Here is a 16,328-nt window from a genome sequence, read left to right as displayed (position 1 = left end):
ATCAATACTACACAGAATCCTTAAGAAAATAGGAGAGAATAATTCCCAATTCATTTTATGAGGCTAGAATTACCGTGACAGCAAAAATAGACAAAAACATTAAAGAAAACATGAGACAAATATTCCTTATGAATATAAAAATATTTAATAAAAGTTAAAATCTTAATAAAAAATAGAAACCCCAGGTGAAGTTTATCCTACAAATGTAAGGTTGGTTATATTGAAAAATCAGTTAAAAACTCAACACCCATTCATGACAAAAACTCTAAGCAAATAGGAACAGAAGAAAGCTTCCTCAACCTGCTCTATGAAAAACCTATAGCTAATGTCTGGAACAAGGCAATGATGTCCACTCTCACCATTCAGCATGGTTCTGAATATCCTGGTCAGTGTAGTGAAGCAAGAAAAAAAAATACGGCAGAAAAACTTGAAGTAAAATTGCCTATATTCAGAGTTAATGATGACATATGCAGAAAACCCTAAAAAAAATATATATGAAAACGCTACTAGATATGTGAGTTTAGCAAGATCACAGGATACAAGGATGCAACACAGAAATCTACTGTATTTGTAAAGACCAGCAATAAAAAACTGGAGACAGGGAAGACCATGTGAAGACACAGCAAGAAGGTGGCCTTCTGCAAGCCAAGGAGACTTCAGAAGAAACAAACCCTGCTAACACCTTGATTTCAGACTTTTAACGTCCAGGATTGTGAGAAAATTTCTGTTGTTTGAATCCCCCCAAAAATATTGGAAAATAAAATAAAAATACCATTTTGCAATAAATTAAAACATGCACAAGTCTTATAAAGTGAAAACTAAACATTGCTGAGAGTAATCAAGAAAGACCTTAATAAATGAAAATTGTAACATATTTCATGTATTGGAAGGCTCAATTATTGTTCAGGTATCAATTCTCTCCAAGCTGATTTACAGATTCAATGAAACTCCACTCAAAATCCCAGAAGGCTTTTATTTCTAGAAATTGACTGGCTGATTCTAATATTTACGTAGAAATGCAAGGGATTTATAGTAGGCAAATAATTTTCTAAAAGAACAAAGTTGGAGGACTCACTTGACCTGATTTTAAGATTATAAAGCTACAATAACCAAGACAGTGTGGTACTGGCATAAGGATAGATAGACACACAGATCGATAGAGCAGATAAAGAATCAAAAAGTAGACACACACATATAGGGTCAATTGATTTTTAATAAAAGGGTCAAAGTAATTCAATGGGGAAAGTTTAGCAACCTGCTCAAGATCACAAACTAATACCTGGTGGAGCCAAAGGTCACATCCCAGTGACTGGGCTCCCAAGTCAGTTTCCTTTACTCTTATGTCTATTTCACTGCAGAGGAACGACCATGCCACAGGGGTATCTGACACAGTCCTGTCAGGCCTGCCAAGAACCTTACAAAGGTTCCCTCTCACCCTTTCAGCACCAAGTCTAGTCATTACTCCCATTTCATAGAGGAGAAAGCTTGATTGGGGTCACCCAGGGATTAAGTGGCTGACTTGGAATTTCACCACAGCTGCTGTGTGAAGAATAGCAAAAGTGACAAGTGATGAACAACAAAAGTGATGTAAAATCAATTGGAAATACAAAGAGGGCTCTGGAAATTGTGTTTAAGCCTCACATCAGAGCTTTTCTGTGGGATGCAGGAAGCAAAGAACTGAAAGAAATGAAGCTCTTCCAAAAACCTAACATGGCCAGGGCACAGTGGTTCATACCTGTAATCCCAGCACCTTGGGAGACTGAGTGGGTAGGATCACTTAAGGCCAGGAATTTGGGACCAGCCTGGGCAACAGAGCGAGACCCTGTCTCTACAAAAAATAAAAAAATTTGAAAAACCCAACTGAATCCCTCATGTCACACAAAAAAGAGAAGACCCTCCATTTCTCCCTTCACTGGGAAGAAGAACCTAGCTGATTCTCAGTGATGATTCAAAAGAAACAAGAGAAGTTAAATTTGAAAGGAAAGTCCCCTATAGAAAAGGCTTGTCTCCTTGGCATGTTACATGGCTGGAAGACAGGACCCAAGTTGGATGCTTCTGAACTCTAAAGTCAGCAGGGCCCTGCTCCTCAGCCTGGTTAGGAGTGTGGGCTCTTGTGCCAGAGGGCCCTGACACTGACTAGGCTGGGTGATCTCTGTAAGATATTTAACCACTTTTTGCCTCAGTTTCCTCATCAGTAAAATGGGAATCATACATCCCTTCTACAAGACGGACTATTTCGAGGATTTGAAAAGATAATATATACAAAGCACTTACAACAGTGTCTAGCACTTGGTAAGTGCTCAAGAAATGTTAGCTGTTATGTGTCAGAATCACAGCTTCTTGTCTCATATTTATTGTAGAGACAGTGTGGCATTATTAAAAAAAGAGCCTGAGCAGGCTGTTAGATGAGTCTGGGTTAGATTTCTGGCTCTGCTTCTTCCTGGGTGTCTTCACCTCCCTGAGTCTCAAGTTTTATGATTTTTTTTTTTAAATCCTGATCCGTAAATGGGGCTCATGTTATTGTCCTCACAAGGTTGAGGTAAGGATAACAGATATGAGAGTTTAGTAGAGTGCTATAATACTGCTGGCACCACAGATCATCAGTAAATGGACGCTTGTATTATTATTTTTATTATTTCTCACTCCTGGTATCAGGAATGTAACCTAATTCTTTGACCATTGTATCAGGATAAGACAACTTGAAAAAAGGTTCACACTGTTAGGGACAAGTTTCAAGAACACAGTTAGTCTATGATCCGCTTCAAACTAGTGGGATGTCAACATTATTACTTGGCCTGTGTGACTAGAAAATACAACAGCTCAAACTAAAATATCCACCTGGAATTTTAGCCCACGCTGCATCTTAATATAATTTCATTATAGAACACAATGGCTCCTGTTCAGAGACCATTTTCTTTTCTTTTCCTTTCCTTTGTACCTCCTTTCCACATGACCCACAGCTGCTCTAAGGGCCATGTCAGGTGTACACCTCTGGCCCTGCTTCAGTAGTCCCTGCTTAATGTATACCTCCCTCCCTACACTCACTAGGCACAAATGTTTCAACAGTGAGGGAATGACCCGTATAGTGTTTCTACAAAGAAGAACAGAGAGTATGCTGGCAATCTGTACCCCAAGGAGAAAACTCGGCCCTGATGAGCAGACTATGGTAAACCAACAGCAGTCAGAGATATCAGGTTCTGGTCACTGAGGGCTAATGACCTTGAAACACTAGGTGCAAAAACTGGAAGAAGGAGCTTTCTCAGTTACATGAAGCTATGTGTAGATAACAAGCAGAATAATTCACACTGTCTGTGCCTTTTTTTGGTGATGCCTTTCATATATACCAAATCATGTAATTTTCACTATACCCTGTGACACAGCTATTACTCTACCTCCCCACATTTTACAGGTGTCCAAAGTGAGCTGAAAGTAGGTTATCTGGTATTAGAATCCAGATCTGTCCAACATTTTTATACCATTCTTCTATTTCTACTGACCAGTATTGAGAGCTGGTAGGTGCTGTGCCCTTTCTCTTCAACTCATGTGTTCATCACTTTGAGAATCTAATGAAACCACAGACTTTCTACCTATGAGAATCTAATGAAAGCACAAATTTTCAAAGTAGTGCACTAGTATGCAAAATTTTCATACACTTTTGGTGGATGTCAAAGATATCCTATAAGGTTCAATATATAATGTAGGATCCCCATAGACCCTGAGCCTACCCCTAGATCCTTAGGAAACCAACGAGCAATAGAATAATCCTAGAAGCCTGGCAGGAAAATCTAAGTCAGGGTTTGGCAAACTATACTTCATGGGCCAAAGCAACTTACCATCTATTTTTGTATAGAATGTTTACTGGAACTGAGCCATCCTCGTTCATTTTCATATTGTCTATGGCTGCTTTGGGGCCAATGGCAGAGTTAAGTAGTAGCAACAGAGACTGTATAACCACAAAGCCTTAAATGTTTACTGTCTATACCTTTACAGAAAAAGTTTGCCACCCCCTCACCTAAACCATGTATGGAGAGACTATACCTTCTTCTAAGGGAAGCTTATAGTACAGAAAATGGAAAAGCACCCTGCCAGGAAAGTCGTCATCTCAAATTTTTAAGATTAGGAGAAGCATAGAAAAATGGAACATTCAGCCAACAGAAGTTACTGATGAAACTGCAAGTTGCTGAGGCACTGAGTTGCATTCCAATTGGAATATTCAACAGGCACGAAATATATGATAACAAAATCTCTTCTTGTCTAGGAGGAAGTTAAGGAAGTAATAATGATTAAATGCTACTGCCAATTGTGATAACATAAGAACTAGCCAAAAGGTCTCTCAATCAATGTGAGGGAAAGAGGTCAGGGATTGTGTGTACAATGAGAAAAGAACATAGTAAGGAGGGCTTAGTGAGATAACTGATAATCCCTGAAGGAAAGGAGGGAAGTAATGCTGACGAGCAAGTTGTACCATAAGAGGGAAACTTTGTAGGTAACTAAAATAACAAACACTAAAATGAAAGAATTTCACTTGATTAAGAGAGAAGTCAAGTGTTTCAGTATAACCTTTCCCTTCAGACTTCTCTGACTTACATTATCCAGGTCCTTCCTCAGTGCAATCTTGCTTGTCACCAGCTCATGGGCTAAGTCATCGTTTTCCTGTTCCAACCTCATGTTAGCTTCTTGTAGACGCCTATTCTCCCGCTGAAGGGTAGAAACAAACCAGTTACAGACACATAAAAATCACATGGAAATGACAATTTCTCATGGCTAAACCTCAAAATGAATTTCTGTATCTTATGGAAATAATAAGATATGTGGCTGGTCCTGATGTGTTTCTAAATCAACACTTTCTTATTTTCTATCTCCATAAAGAAATACTTAACTGATTTAAGTGACCTTGTCAAGTAGCTACTTAACTGTGATGAAAGGCCGCAGAACTATAACAAACTAGGCAGCTGGTGTGAAGCAAAAAAGATCTTGCTTTCTCATTTGTAAACTCAAACTTAAACTTGAACCCAGAAACAGTGGAACTGAATTTTAAAAAAAGATGTATAAAGCTAGTTACAGGCACAATTATATGAAATGAAAGGCTGGAAGCTCCTCACATCATCTAGGCCATAAGTAAACAAACCTCAAATCGCTCGATGGGGTCTTCTTGTTGGGCCTGCTGTTCCCTCATGGTGTGATATTCTTTTTCATATTTTTTCAACTTCTTCTGACTAATCTGTAGGATAAATCATAGCACAAATTAAGAAGTATCAGAAAGTGGTGGGTACTTCAGTGCCTACACAGAGGAGCAAGACTTCTGGTGATCTAAGCAACCCAGTCACAAATGGAAGTGGTGTTTCCTGTTTTTTTGGAGTGAAATCATCAGAGTGGGGTATAAGCCAAGAACCCAAAATTCCTGCTCAATGACTACTATGTCCAGGGTTCTGTTGGAGATATTTGGTTCTTAATATTTTAATGAACACTCTATAGATGGCACCTCTTATGTGAGTTCTGGGTCCTACTTGCCCTAATAATAATAAGCGTCCATCTTACTTAGCATATACCAGCAGTGCTGCTAAATGCTTTAAATCTGTGACCTCACAACACTTGTACACTATTATCATCCTCATTTTACAGGCAAGTTAACTGAGGTATCAGGTAGTTGGTTATGTAACTTGACCAAGGTTATTCAATAAGGGACAGGCAGATCTAGGATTTGAGCCCAGGTGTTTGGACTCCATCAAAAGTCCAAATTGTAGGCACCTCACTATCCTACCACATCTCTATCTCCTGTCCTCCCTACTAGCTCCTTCTGTGCTGCCTTCAAATACGGACAATTCTCTCTGCCCTTAAAGACACAGCTCTGCTGACCACTCCACTTAGATGCCCTTTCACCCCATCAAACTACTGTCCTTCTCTCAAGCCTTTTCTTACCAACCATTGCAAACCACAGGCCTATATCTTCATGTCCATTGCTTCATAATCTCTCCCTCCTTAATCTCTATAAATCAGGCTTTTGCTCTTACTCTATAGAAAGTACCCTCTTGAAAGTCACTCGTGGTGTTTTACTCTGTCCAGTGGATCCTACCTCTCCTAACTAGACATCAAACTTCTTGACTTTCATGCTTCAACATAACCACTCCACTTCTTTTTCTTCTAGAAAATATTTTCTCCCTTTATTCTCTTGGCTTTCCTTCTACTTAACAGGTTTTTTCCCTCTTTACTGGCTGGCCCCTTTCTTTCTTCAATCTAAAACCCTAACTAAGGCCCAAGGGCATATCTTTAAGATGCAGTTTGTCTTTTGTTTGATTCCTTCTTCCAAACTGCTAACTCATTCCCTAGGGTGTTTTTTAAATTACATTTTTTAAAATTATGAGACATAATAGAAAAGTGATAAAACTGATATGTACAATTTAAAGTATGATGATAAAGCCAATATTCATCCCTTCTTGAAGCTTCAATAATCTGCCTGTTAGGTCTCCAGGTCCAGGTTACTAAAAGTCTCAGAGCTAGTAGAGTCCAACTTCCTTATATAATAGATGAAGAAATTGAGATCTAGAAAGGTGATGGAAAAAGGCCACATTTGTGGCACAATGGTGTCAGCATCTCCCTGTTCTGTTATGCCCTTTCAGTCTTACTTGAGCTGCCTGGTGTTCCTCTCCCACTGACTCTGTGAACACCTCCCCTAGTTGGGATCTTATAGCCCTGCTTTGATCAGAGCTCTATTCCTGGAGTTTGGCTGCTGTGCAAGGATGGGTGGGAAGGAAGACAGCACTATGCTCTGGCTACAGTCTATAGCAAGATGCCCATCCAACATTTGGGGTGAGGCACAGCTAGACAGCAACATCTTTAAATCCAGATCTTCTGTGGTTTAAGGTCAATGCTGGGATAAAGTTTTATTGCGTACCTAAGTGACCCACAAAGAAAGCACCTAAATAAAATGTCTGTGTGATTAGTAAATGTTATAAACAATCCTAATGGATCAACAGTAGAGGAACAGAAAATAAATGAGGCTTGTGGGCAGCACATACTTCATCCCAGTGCTCTGCAGTGTGAGTGGGAAGGGACAGCAGCAGGTATGAGGTGCCTTCAGCACTTTGAAAAAATCAATTGACATCAAATCCTGTAAAACTTTTCATTCTCAGCTGGGATAAGGAAGAATTAACATTTTCCCCCATAAAAATACATTTTAAAGGGCTAATCACAAAACAATTTCTTCCATATTTCATGAACCTGTATTATAACTGCCTTATCCTCACAGAAAAAGGGTTGATTTTCCCGTAGCATTGTAACAACAATTAATGTATGCTGAATACCTGGTAAATGCTAGAACCTTTACACAGGACAACCTCTCATTTGCTTCTTACAATTTTGTGATAGGCTATGGGTATTTCTTTTCACTTTTCCCATGTTTTCCAAGATTTCTGCATCGAGCATGAATTGTTTTTATAAATAAGAAAAACAAAAATGCTGTTTAAAAATCATTCTCATAAAAAAAAAAAAAAGGAAAAAAATCATTCTTGTGATTATCCTGGGCTTCTCTATTCTTGCTTCTGAATCAATCCTCAGAGGTTGCCTCTCACAACCTCTAGGCACACACAAAGCTCAGCCATCTTCCACAGAGCTTGCTGGTCCAAAGTTCTGACTTCTTTATCAGCTCAGGGACTTCTTTATCAGCTCTTCCCATTCTTTAGCCTCACTTGTTCTCAGTTTCTCTCTCTCCCTCTCCTCTTCCTTAAATACCTCTTCCTCCATTCTTACCACAAACACAAAATAAAAACACCATAGCTTTCATGGGTTCACAGCTGATGCTGACTTCTATAGTGTGGATGGCTACATACCAGAGCCAGCCAACTCAAGCTACCTATGAGGCACCAAACCCCAAGACAAAGACTGCCTCCTGACATCTGAATGGGGAACCAGAAGGTGCCAGCAGCAGAAGCAGCAATTTAAGCCTCCTTCTGAGACTGCACCCAGGACAGACCAGCACCTCTCAGCCTGCCTGTCACATAATCAATGTCTTCTCCAGGCCAGAATTGTGTTTCACTCATTGCTGTCCCCTGCCCATGCACATAAGGAGTGCCCAGAAATACTTGCTAAATTAAGGAGAAAGGACCCTGCTTTTCCTTGCATTGACTTTTCTTCTAAATAGAAATGTCATCCAAAGTGAACATGCAGTGCAAGCCTATTCTTTCTGCCTGGATAACCTCCACCTGGCTCACTCCCATTCACCTTTCAGATCAGAGCTCCAACACCACTTCTTTTATAGCAAACCCTGTCCCCTGTCGGGCTATGTCTTTTGGTTATACATGAGCATTCTCATAACATCAGGTCAATGCCTCCATGGCACCTGTCCAAGTTTACAATTATTAGGTGCCTACTTAATTGTCTGTCTTTCCAATAGGAAACAGGCCACATCTGTTTTGCTTATCACTGTATCTCCAGAATGTAACTGGGACTCTAATCAGATGTTGAACAAATCAAAGGCAAAGGCCTTCCTTTTAACCTATTAACGATGCACCAAGAGTATTTATCCAGTAGTTGAGCACTACTACAATGCAGTATTCTTTGCTGGGCATTAGTGATATGAAGACATACACAGATCCCAATATGCAGACTCCATGAGGGCAGGAACTCCTATTCATTGTGAAATTCCCAAAGCCTGTCACATAGTAAGCATGAAAATACTTAATGAACAGAGACTTCAAAGTCCAAGATTCATTTGGTGTCTTATTTATAAAAATAGCATTTTAATTGAATTCAGGAAGCAGGGGAAGCTACAGATTCAGCCCCAGAGCTCTGAATCATACCCATTGTTAGCCAACTCCTATCAGATGGCTTTGGTAATCACAGCTTCACACATAGAGATATTTTTGCCCTCAAAGAAGATTAAATTTGAAATTCTGTCCTTGTTCTGTTTAAACATACTTTCAGGGGGAAAAGAACCCTAACAAATTCCTAGGATAAGATGGGATTTGTAATTTAGGTAAAACCAATTTTATATACTGTTGCAATTAGTGTAGTGCTTTTTTTTTTTTTAAGACAACAGAAGTTTATTTCTCTTTCATGTAAAAGTCCATGATACACACACACACACCCACACACCCACACACACACTACTTTTCTTTATCCACTCATCAATTGGTGGGCACTTAGGCTGATTCCATATCTTTGTAATTGTGAATTAGCACAGTTACTCTTGCCACTGTTTAGGGACTGTACCACTTTGAAGGTCTCTTGAGACCCATGGTTTCTCCCCCCTAAAAAGAGCACAAAAGCCAACTTCCCCTCTCCCCCAACAATAAATCATCCTGCATACCATTTCAGAGGACTCATGGCCCCCTGAGGCCTATCCATGGTCCCAGGTTAAGAAACCTTGAATTAGAGAGAAGGTAGAAACTTGAGGCATGCCAGTTTGATATTTTGGTAGAAGTACAAATTCAGTACAAAACACCTCTCCTTTGGTATTAATCTGTCACAGGAACTGGACAATGCACTTGGCCTGGGGAAGCTGGTCTCTGATCAGCCTCTGGAGCAGGCAATGATGTTGAGGCCCTCGCAGGTGGAGAAAGAGAGTGGCTGTGACCTGGACAGGAGTGAGGTGGTACAGCCTGACAATTAAGAGTTTGAGCTTTGCAGGCAGATGGACAAAGGCTCTGCAACAACTTGCTGTGGCACCAAGGGCAAGCTGCCTAATCTCTCTAAATCTCAGCTTTCTCATCTGTAAAAATCCTAACAGTATTTACGAGGATGACTGTTATGAGGATGAACTGATATAAAATGTATATAAAGTGCTCAGAACAGTGCCAAAAATACAGTGAGGTCTTTTCAACAAATGGTATTACTTGTTTTTTTTTTTTGGCATCCTGTCCTAAATCAAGAGACAGTGCTATTCTCTGAACATGTGCTGCAAGCAATGGGCCATTTAAACAAAGTCTATTTAACGCAGAAAAGCATGAAATAGGCTGACTTTGGAAGAGGAGCTGATTTCCAAGTCTGGCTTCAAAAACAGTTGCAAAGGTCAGAATCCCTGCTGGGCTGGAGTCATAGTAAGTCCAGTGAAGGTGGGAAGTTGACTGTTAGTAGCTCTGCATAGTGAGGCTGAATTATGTTGTCTGGGTAAGTGGGCGAATGGTGGGGGTAAGAAGAGGTCTGGTAGATTAAGGAGATCCTGACTCCCAAAGTCCTCACTGCTTTGTGTGGTAGGATTAACAGGAAGCTAAAGATGTCTGTCACATGTCCATTTTCTTGATTAAGAATGCTTTGAGCAGGGACTATGATTTTCATTGCTGATTAAAAGAACCTAAAATTTACATAGGACTTTAAAGGTAACAAGATGCCTCTATACTTACTATTTTGTTTAATCATCAAAACAACTTTTTGAGATGGACAGAGCAGGGATTATTTCTCTCATTTTACTGATGAGAAATCGACACCTAGATAGGTTAAGTAACTTGTCCAAAATCAAGAACCCAGTGTTAAGTGTCAACACCAGCATAAGAATGCAAATCTGGGGCGATTCTTATTTCTTATTTATCTCTGTAGCCTGCTTAGTATTGAGAAGAGTTCTTGGCACATAAGAAAATCTATAAATGTTTGATAACTTGGACTGATGACAGTACTCTGGATGCATGTGCAGAGAAGGTCAAAACAAGGCAGGCCAAAAGAGCTTTGGTGTTTGAGAGATGTGAGCAACAGCTATATCAAACTCACTCTGTTGCTCAGGCTGGAGACGCACAGTGGCTGGTCACAGCTCACTGCAGTCTTGAACTCCCAGGCTCATGTGATTTTCTCGCCACAATCTCCCAAGTAGCTGGGACTACAAGCATGTACCACTACAACTGCCTAGCTAATTTTTTTTCGTTTTTTTAAATTTTAGAAATAGGGTCTCCCCTTGCTGCCCAAGCTAGTACTTTAAAGGCATTATCTTATTTCTCTGAGGCAGAGCCAGGATAAGAGCCAAGGTCTGTGGGACCCCAAGGCCTGTAGTCTTAATCACTTGAAAGAAACATTCTATTTAATTTCTGAGCTTTTAGATTTAATTTGTTCGAATAGTTCACACTCAAACTCCTTCAAAGATCACAAAATAGAATTAGGCATTCTGGTTCTACCATCAGATTATTTTTCTAAAATGCAAAAAACATATTAGTAACAGAGAAACCAAACAGATAAAGACTAAGGGAGACAAGCTTATTAAAATAAGAAAGTGGTATCCACTACTGCCCTTTTGACAGCTGGCAAAATTCAAGGCTCATTACAGAGAAAATCCCATTCTAAAAGGTAGGAACAAGCAAAGAAATAAAACTACAATCTGATCTAGTTATAAGGAAAGCTGAACTTAGCTACAGTGTATAGAGAGTAAGTTTCAACTCTGACACAGAGACTGAGTTACCCATCATTACATGACAACATCACCAAAAAGGGACCAATACCTCATAGCTCTTGTCCCATTCATTCAATCCTTTATTTACAGTATAGCACAATGATTATAGGAATTGACTTCACAGTCTGAAACTCCTCGGATCTAATCCCTACTTTACCACTTACCAACTTTATACCCTTTGAGAATTTACTTCAATTCTCTAAGTCTCAGTATACTTCTCTATTAAATGACCTCATGTGGTTACTGTGAGGATTATTCCACTACTTTAGGGCACTATGTAAGACTCTGTGAATGCACCGACAAGACTGATGAGCTCACTGCCCTCATAGAGCTTAAATCCTAATACATATTGACTGCACAAGTGATTTGAAAAAGCAGTGAACTTCAAATTAGTGTTGGTTTTAGCTCATGAAAAAATTATTCCCCAAGGGCAAATATTCCCGGATGTCAAAGAGTTTTGTTTCTCTCTGAATAGAAAATGGTTATGTTTATATTAATTTGGAGATACTGCTATTTTGTTTTTCTCACAAATAGTTTGAATTCTGGCACATTCACTTTATGTCTGAAATAACAAATTCCAACAAAGCAATGGTACAGAAATTCCATTTCACCTTAAGCAAGATTCTGTAGCAAAATGGTCAAGTCTTCAAGTTTGATCTAAGAAACTCAGTGAGCTATCTCCTATAGCATGGTTCCTATTTCTTTGAAACTAGCCTCACATATCTGACTTGTTCTCAAAAATCCCTATAACAGACATAGTTTCCCTCTCATATTTCTTAAATCAAAACTTTACAAGACCTAGGAATTTGTTTTTTTCAATCCCCATGTCCCCACAGATTATGTATACATAGCACAATTATGAGTATGGAAGGGTTGTGGGAGCTTTCAGGACCCTTCATGATCTCCTGGAATAAGCTATTTAGAATGGAATTCCTTTTAGATCTGATATCAGAAGTGGAAAACAATCTTTCTATCTCAGGTCATCAACCCATAAAAGGAGACTGATGTATGTTTAAATTTTAAATTAAGAATAGAGGATTTAAACTCCTCAAGAAATAAATACACTATTTCAGAACCATAATAAGTTCACTCTATGGAGAAAGAGGGAAAAGTAGAGAAGTAAAAGGCTTGGAAAAAGAAGTAGAGAGGCAAGTAAGGGCAGAGACAGAGAATGATACATAGAGGGGGAAAAAAAAACCCACGGGCAGAGAAGAATATAGACCTTTATGAGCAATACACCCATCTTGTGGCCATTTCGGATATTGCCACACCAAATTTAATTCTTGTTGCACTTTTGCAATAAGAGGCAGTGGAATGGAGTGGAAAGCAGTGGAGTCAGAAGTTCTACTAGGATTCCTGTCACTGTACAGCCAATACCACTTGGGTAAGTCACTTGACTTCTGTAAGCCTCAGTTTCTACACTTGATTTGCCCTATGTGCCTCACAGAGTAATGTGAGGAAAAAATAAGACGCTTGTAAGAACTATACAAACACCAGAAATTACAACAACAATATCATAATGTTAATACACAACAACGAGAACAAAAGTAGCTATGTGTTTCCTAGACTGGCATGTCAAGCAAATTCCCACAGCTGACTCTTGAACAACACAAGGATTCAGGGTGTGATGCGCTGTACAGCTGAAAATCCATGTATAACTTTTGACTTCCCCCCAAATTAATTACTAATAGTTACTATTAACTGGAAGTCTTACTGACAACATAATCAATTAACACATATTTTGTCTTTTATATATGCATTATATACTGTATTTTTACAATAAACTAAGCCAGAGAAAAGAAAATATTAACAAAATCATGAAGAAATTATATTTACTATTCATTAAGTGAAAATGGATCATCATAAACATCTTCATCCTCATCATCTTCATGTTGAGTAGGGGGAAGAGGAGGAGGAAAAGGAGGGGTTGGTCTTGCTGTCTCAGGGGTGGCAGAGGCACAAAAGGTAGAAGGGGAGGCAAGAGAGGTGGGCATACTCGGTGCAACTTTTATTGAAAAAAAATCCACGTGTAAGTGGACCCATGCAGTTCAAACCCATGTTGTTCAAGGGTCAACTCTACAATTGAATAAATTGAGCCACAATTTTAAAACAATTAAAATATGATGGAAAAGGATTTCATTGAGTTGCAGAGCAAAAGTTTGCTTTGTAAATTCTGCACCAAAAATTCAAAAGCTTGTTTTGAAACCATTCACATACCATGAACTCCCTTTTCCATGTCTAAAGGTGAGTCCAAAACTATAGTCTCTCATGTGTACTTCCTGTGCTGAGACACTCCTACCTCATGCAAGCCACAGAACGCAAGGCTCATGACGCACTTACCAATGATTTTTCTTAATTTTGAACTGGCAAATTACACTATGAATTATCACTTTCCCAATAAATGGTTCAACTATTGTCTATATCTCCCTTAATATTTTTCGGTATTAAGTATAGCTGCCAAAGGACAACTAATTATCACAAACTAAACTGTACACACCGTATCTCACCTTTTGGCAGATAAATCCCATTCTCTCCTGTCCTGGTAAATCTGCAGGCTCTCCATGCTGTGAGTCAATTTCAAGAAAAATTACTATCTCACCTGAAATAATGTGCAAATAGGGGGAATCATCCAAAGTGTACCCCAAACATACAAAGTTCTCCAGGGCTAAAAGGAATTACATATCTAAGCACAAAATACAGTGCTATGTAGACATGCTGAAGGCAGCCTTGTCAGACTTAATTCACTGAAATAATAGGCAAGAAAAAAAAGATAATAGACACCTCCCATCTGGACTATGGAAATAAAGGATCCATATATTATTAAAGTGTTTCAAGCTAATGGAAATTCAAAAGGCAAAACCCCTGGCTGGAAGCTATTTTCAGGCTTTGCCCAAATCCATGTTAACTCTTCTTTGTAAATCACTTAGTAGAAACTCAACAGTGTATTTATTCATTTACTTATTCAACCAGTATTTATATACCAGATCCTATTCTTAGTTCTGAGGATTTAGCAGTAAACAAAAGAAATAAAGGCTCTTTTGTTGTAAAGCTTCCACTCCAGTGGGGGAAAATAAGATAGGGTAAGGAGATAGGGGTATAAAAGGTTGGGGGGGGGAGCTGCTACTTTATATACTGTAATTAGAGAGGAAGGCCTCACTGATAGTTGAGACTTTTATTGGGTGAGGTGACAGTAAAGACACACAGACATCTAGGAGAAAAACATTACAGGCAGAGAAACTAGCAAGCACAAAGGCCTGAGGAGGCAAACATGTTTGGCAAGTCTGAGAACAGCACCAAGGTGTCTGCAATGGAAAGAGCAAGGGGGAAAAGTATTAATAGTAGGGGATAGGATCAGAGAAGCTTCCAGGTCCAGGCCTTGTGGACCACATACATGTACATGACTGTGCCAGGCTCTGTGGGCCATATACACGTGCATGACTGTGCCAGGCCTTGTGAGCCATGACAAGAAATCTTGAGTTTTACTGTGAGATAAGAAGCCAGTACAGAGTTTTAGGCAAGGTAGAGATGGGACTGAGAAAAGCCTGGGAGGGGTCCACTGCAGAAACAGGAAATGATGATGATGATGGTTAGGTTAGGGTGTCAGTTATGAGGGTGGTGATCAAAGTCAGGATATATTATGACAACAGGCTTAAATGTGGAGTGTGAGAAAGAGAGGAGTCCAGGATAATAGCAAGGTCTTTGGCCTGAGCAACTAGGTACCACTAACTGAAATGGGAACACTGAGAAAGGAGATTTTGGAGGAAAAGAAATCCTAAGCATCCTCTTGTATGCTGAAAGAGTGACTCAAAAGAATCTCAGAACTTACTTAGTTTTATGTTCTGTGCAAACCCATTCTCTTTGAAAATATTACTGGAAAATATTTGATATTTGCTTGAAAACCCAGATAGGATATAATTATAGTAGTAGCCATTGTTTCTTGAACCATTAGTAATTACCAGATACTATGTTAAGCACTGTATATACCATATCCACTATGTCTTTTTCTTTCTTTTTATTTTATTTCATTTTTAAGGGTCTGTCTCCTCGAGTGGAGAGAGACAGACCAACTCACTCACTCACCCATCCACCCACCCATTCACTTCCCCATATCCACTATGTCTATGTGAGCATTAAAACCTACACATGGTTTCATACTCCCCTGGGATGTGTTATATCAGTTTATACATACTAGCTTTGAGTTACTCGTTTCAGGAATCCAGGCATTCCTTTATCTTAAGTTATTATAGGTATTTAAACGTTTCTCGGGTTGTATTTTATTTAGCTTCTCTATGTGTTAAAAAGAAGGGTAGTCTACGAGTTAGCTCAATCTGACATATAACTAGAATCAGAAGTCCAATATTTTACAGATGAGGAAATTAAGGCTTAACTAGGTGAAGTAACTTTGAATTCAGATCTCTCCAATTCCAAGTTGCTGCTCTATTTTGTAAATAGTACAGCTTATCCCCTACTACCACATCTGCCTGATACACTGATACTAGTTCTATTCTCTGGCACCAGATTAAGTAAATTTGACAGTCTTTTATGTACCCTATATCTACCCATAAATTCCAAGCTAAACCCCCTCAATTATTTTTTTCTTTAAAAATACTTTACTTTTTATTATAACATGAACACAAAGAGATCCTATATCTTTTTACTTGAAAATAATTGTACAAAGCACAAATGCCATTTGAAGTGATAAAATTGAGGGGGTTTTCTTCAGTATTAATAGTTTCATTTTAAGGAATTTCTGACCATAAGAACAAATGCTAAAAGTTAAAAGCCAGCACAGGAGAAGTCATGAAATCTGAGTTTTGCCACTAATTAGTTGTAAGATTAAAGGGCTACAGCCTCTTTGTGTTTTGGTTTGTCTTCAAAATGGGGGTAATACTATTCCTAGAGTTCAGCAGAAAGGCAGGCAATGAGACTTAATTCATAGAATATACATGAAAGTATTTTG

General features: G+C 39.0%; 1 protein-coding gene across 5 annotated transcripts in view; it reads right to left on the bottom strand.

Moving 5' to 3' along the window:
- Window positions 1-16,328, bottom strand: part of RABGAP1 (RAB GTPase activating protein 1) — a 155,861-nt gene that overhangs the window by 11,537 nt on the left and 127,996 nt on the right. For all 5 annotated transcript variants that reach the window (XM_076009019.1, XM_012771822.3, XM_012771823.2 and 2 more), the window contains 2 exons: window positions 5,129-5,221; window positions 4,588-4,698 (listed from right to left, as the gene is read on the bottom strand). In XM_076009019.1, the coding sequence (XP_075865134.1) occupies window positions 4,588-4,698; window positions 5,129-5,221 (204 nt within the window). The remainder of the gene's footprint in view (window positions 1-4,587; window positions 4,699-5,128; window positions 5,222-16,328) is intronic.

The sequence above is a fragment of the Microcebus murinus genome, chromosome 12 (assembly GCF_040939455.1).
Source record: "Microcebus murinus isolate Inina chromosome 12, M.murinus_Inina_mat1.0, whole genome shotgun sequence".
Lineage (NCBI taxonomy): Eukaryota > Metazoa > Chordata > Mammalia > Primates > Cheirogaleidae > Microcebus > Microcebus murinus.
Note: the sequence above shows the minus strand (reverse complement) of the source record. Positions and strands in the feature narration are given on the sequence as shown.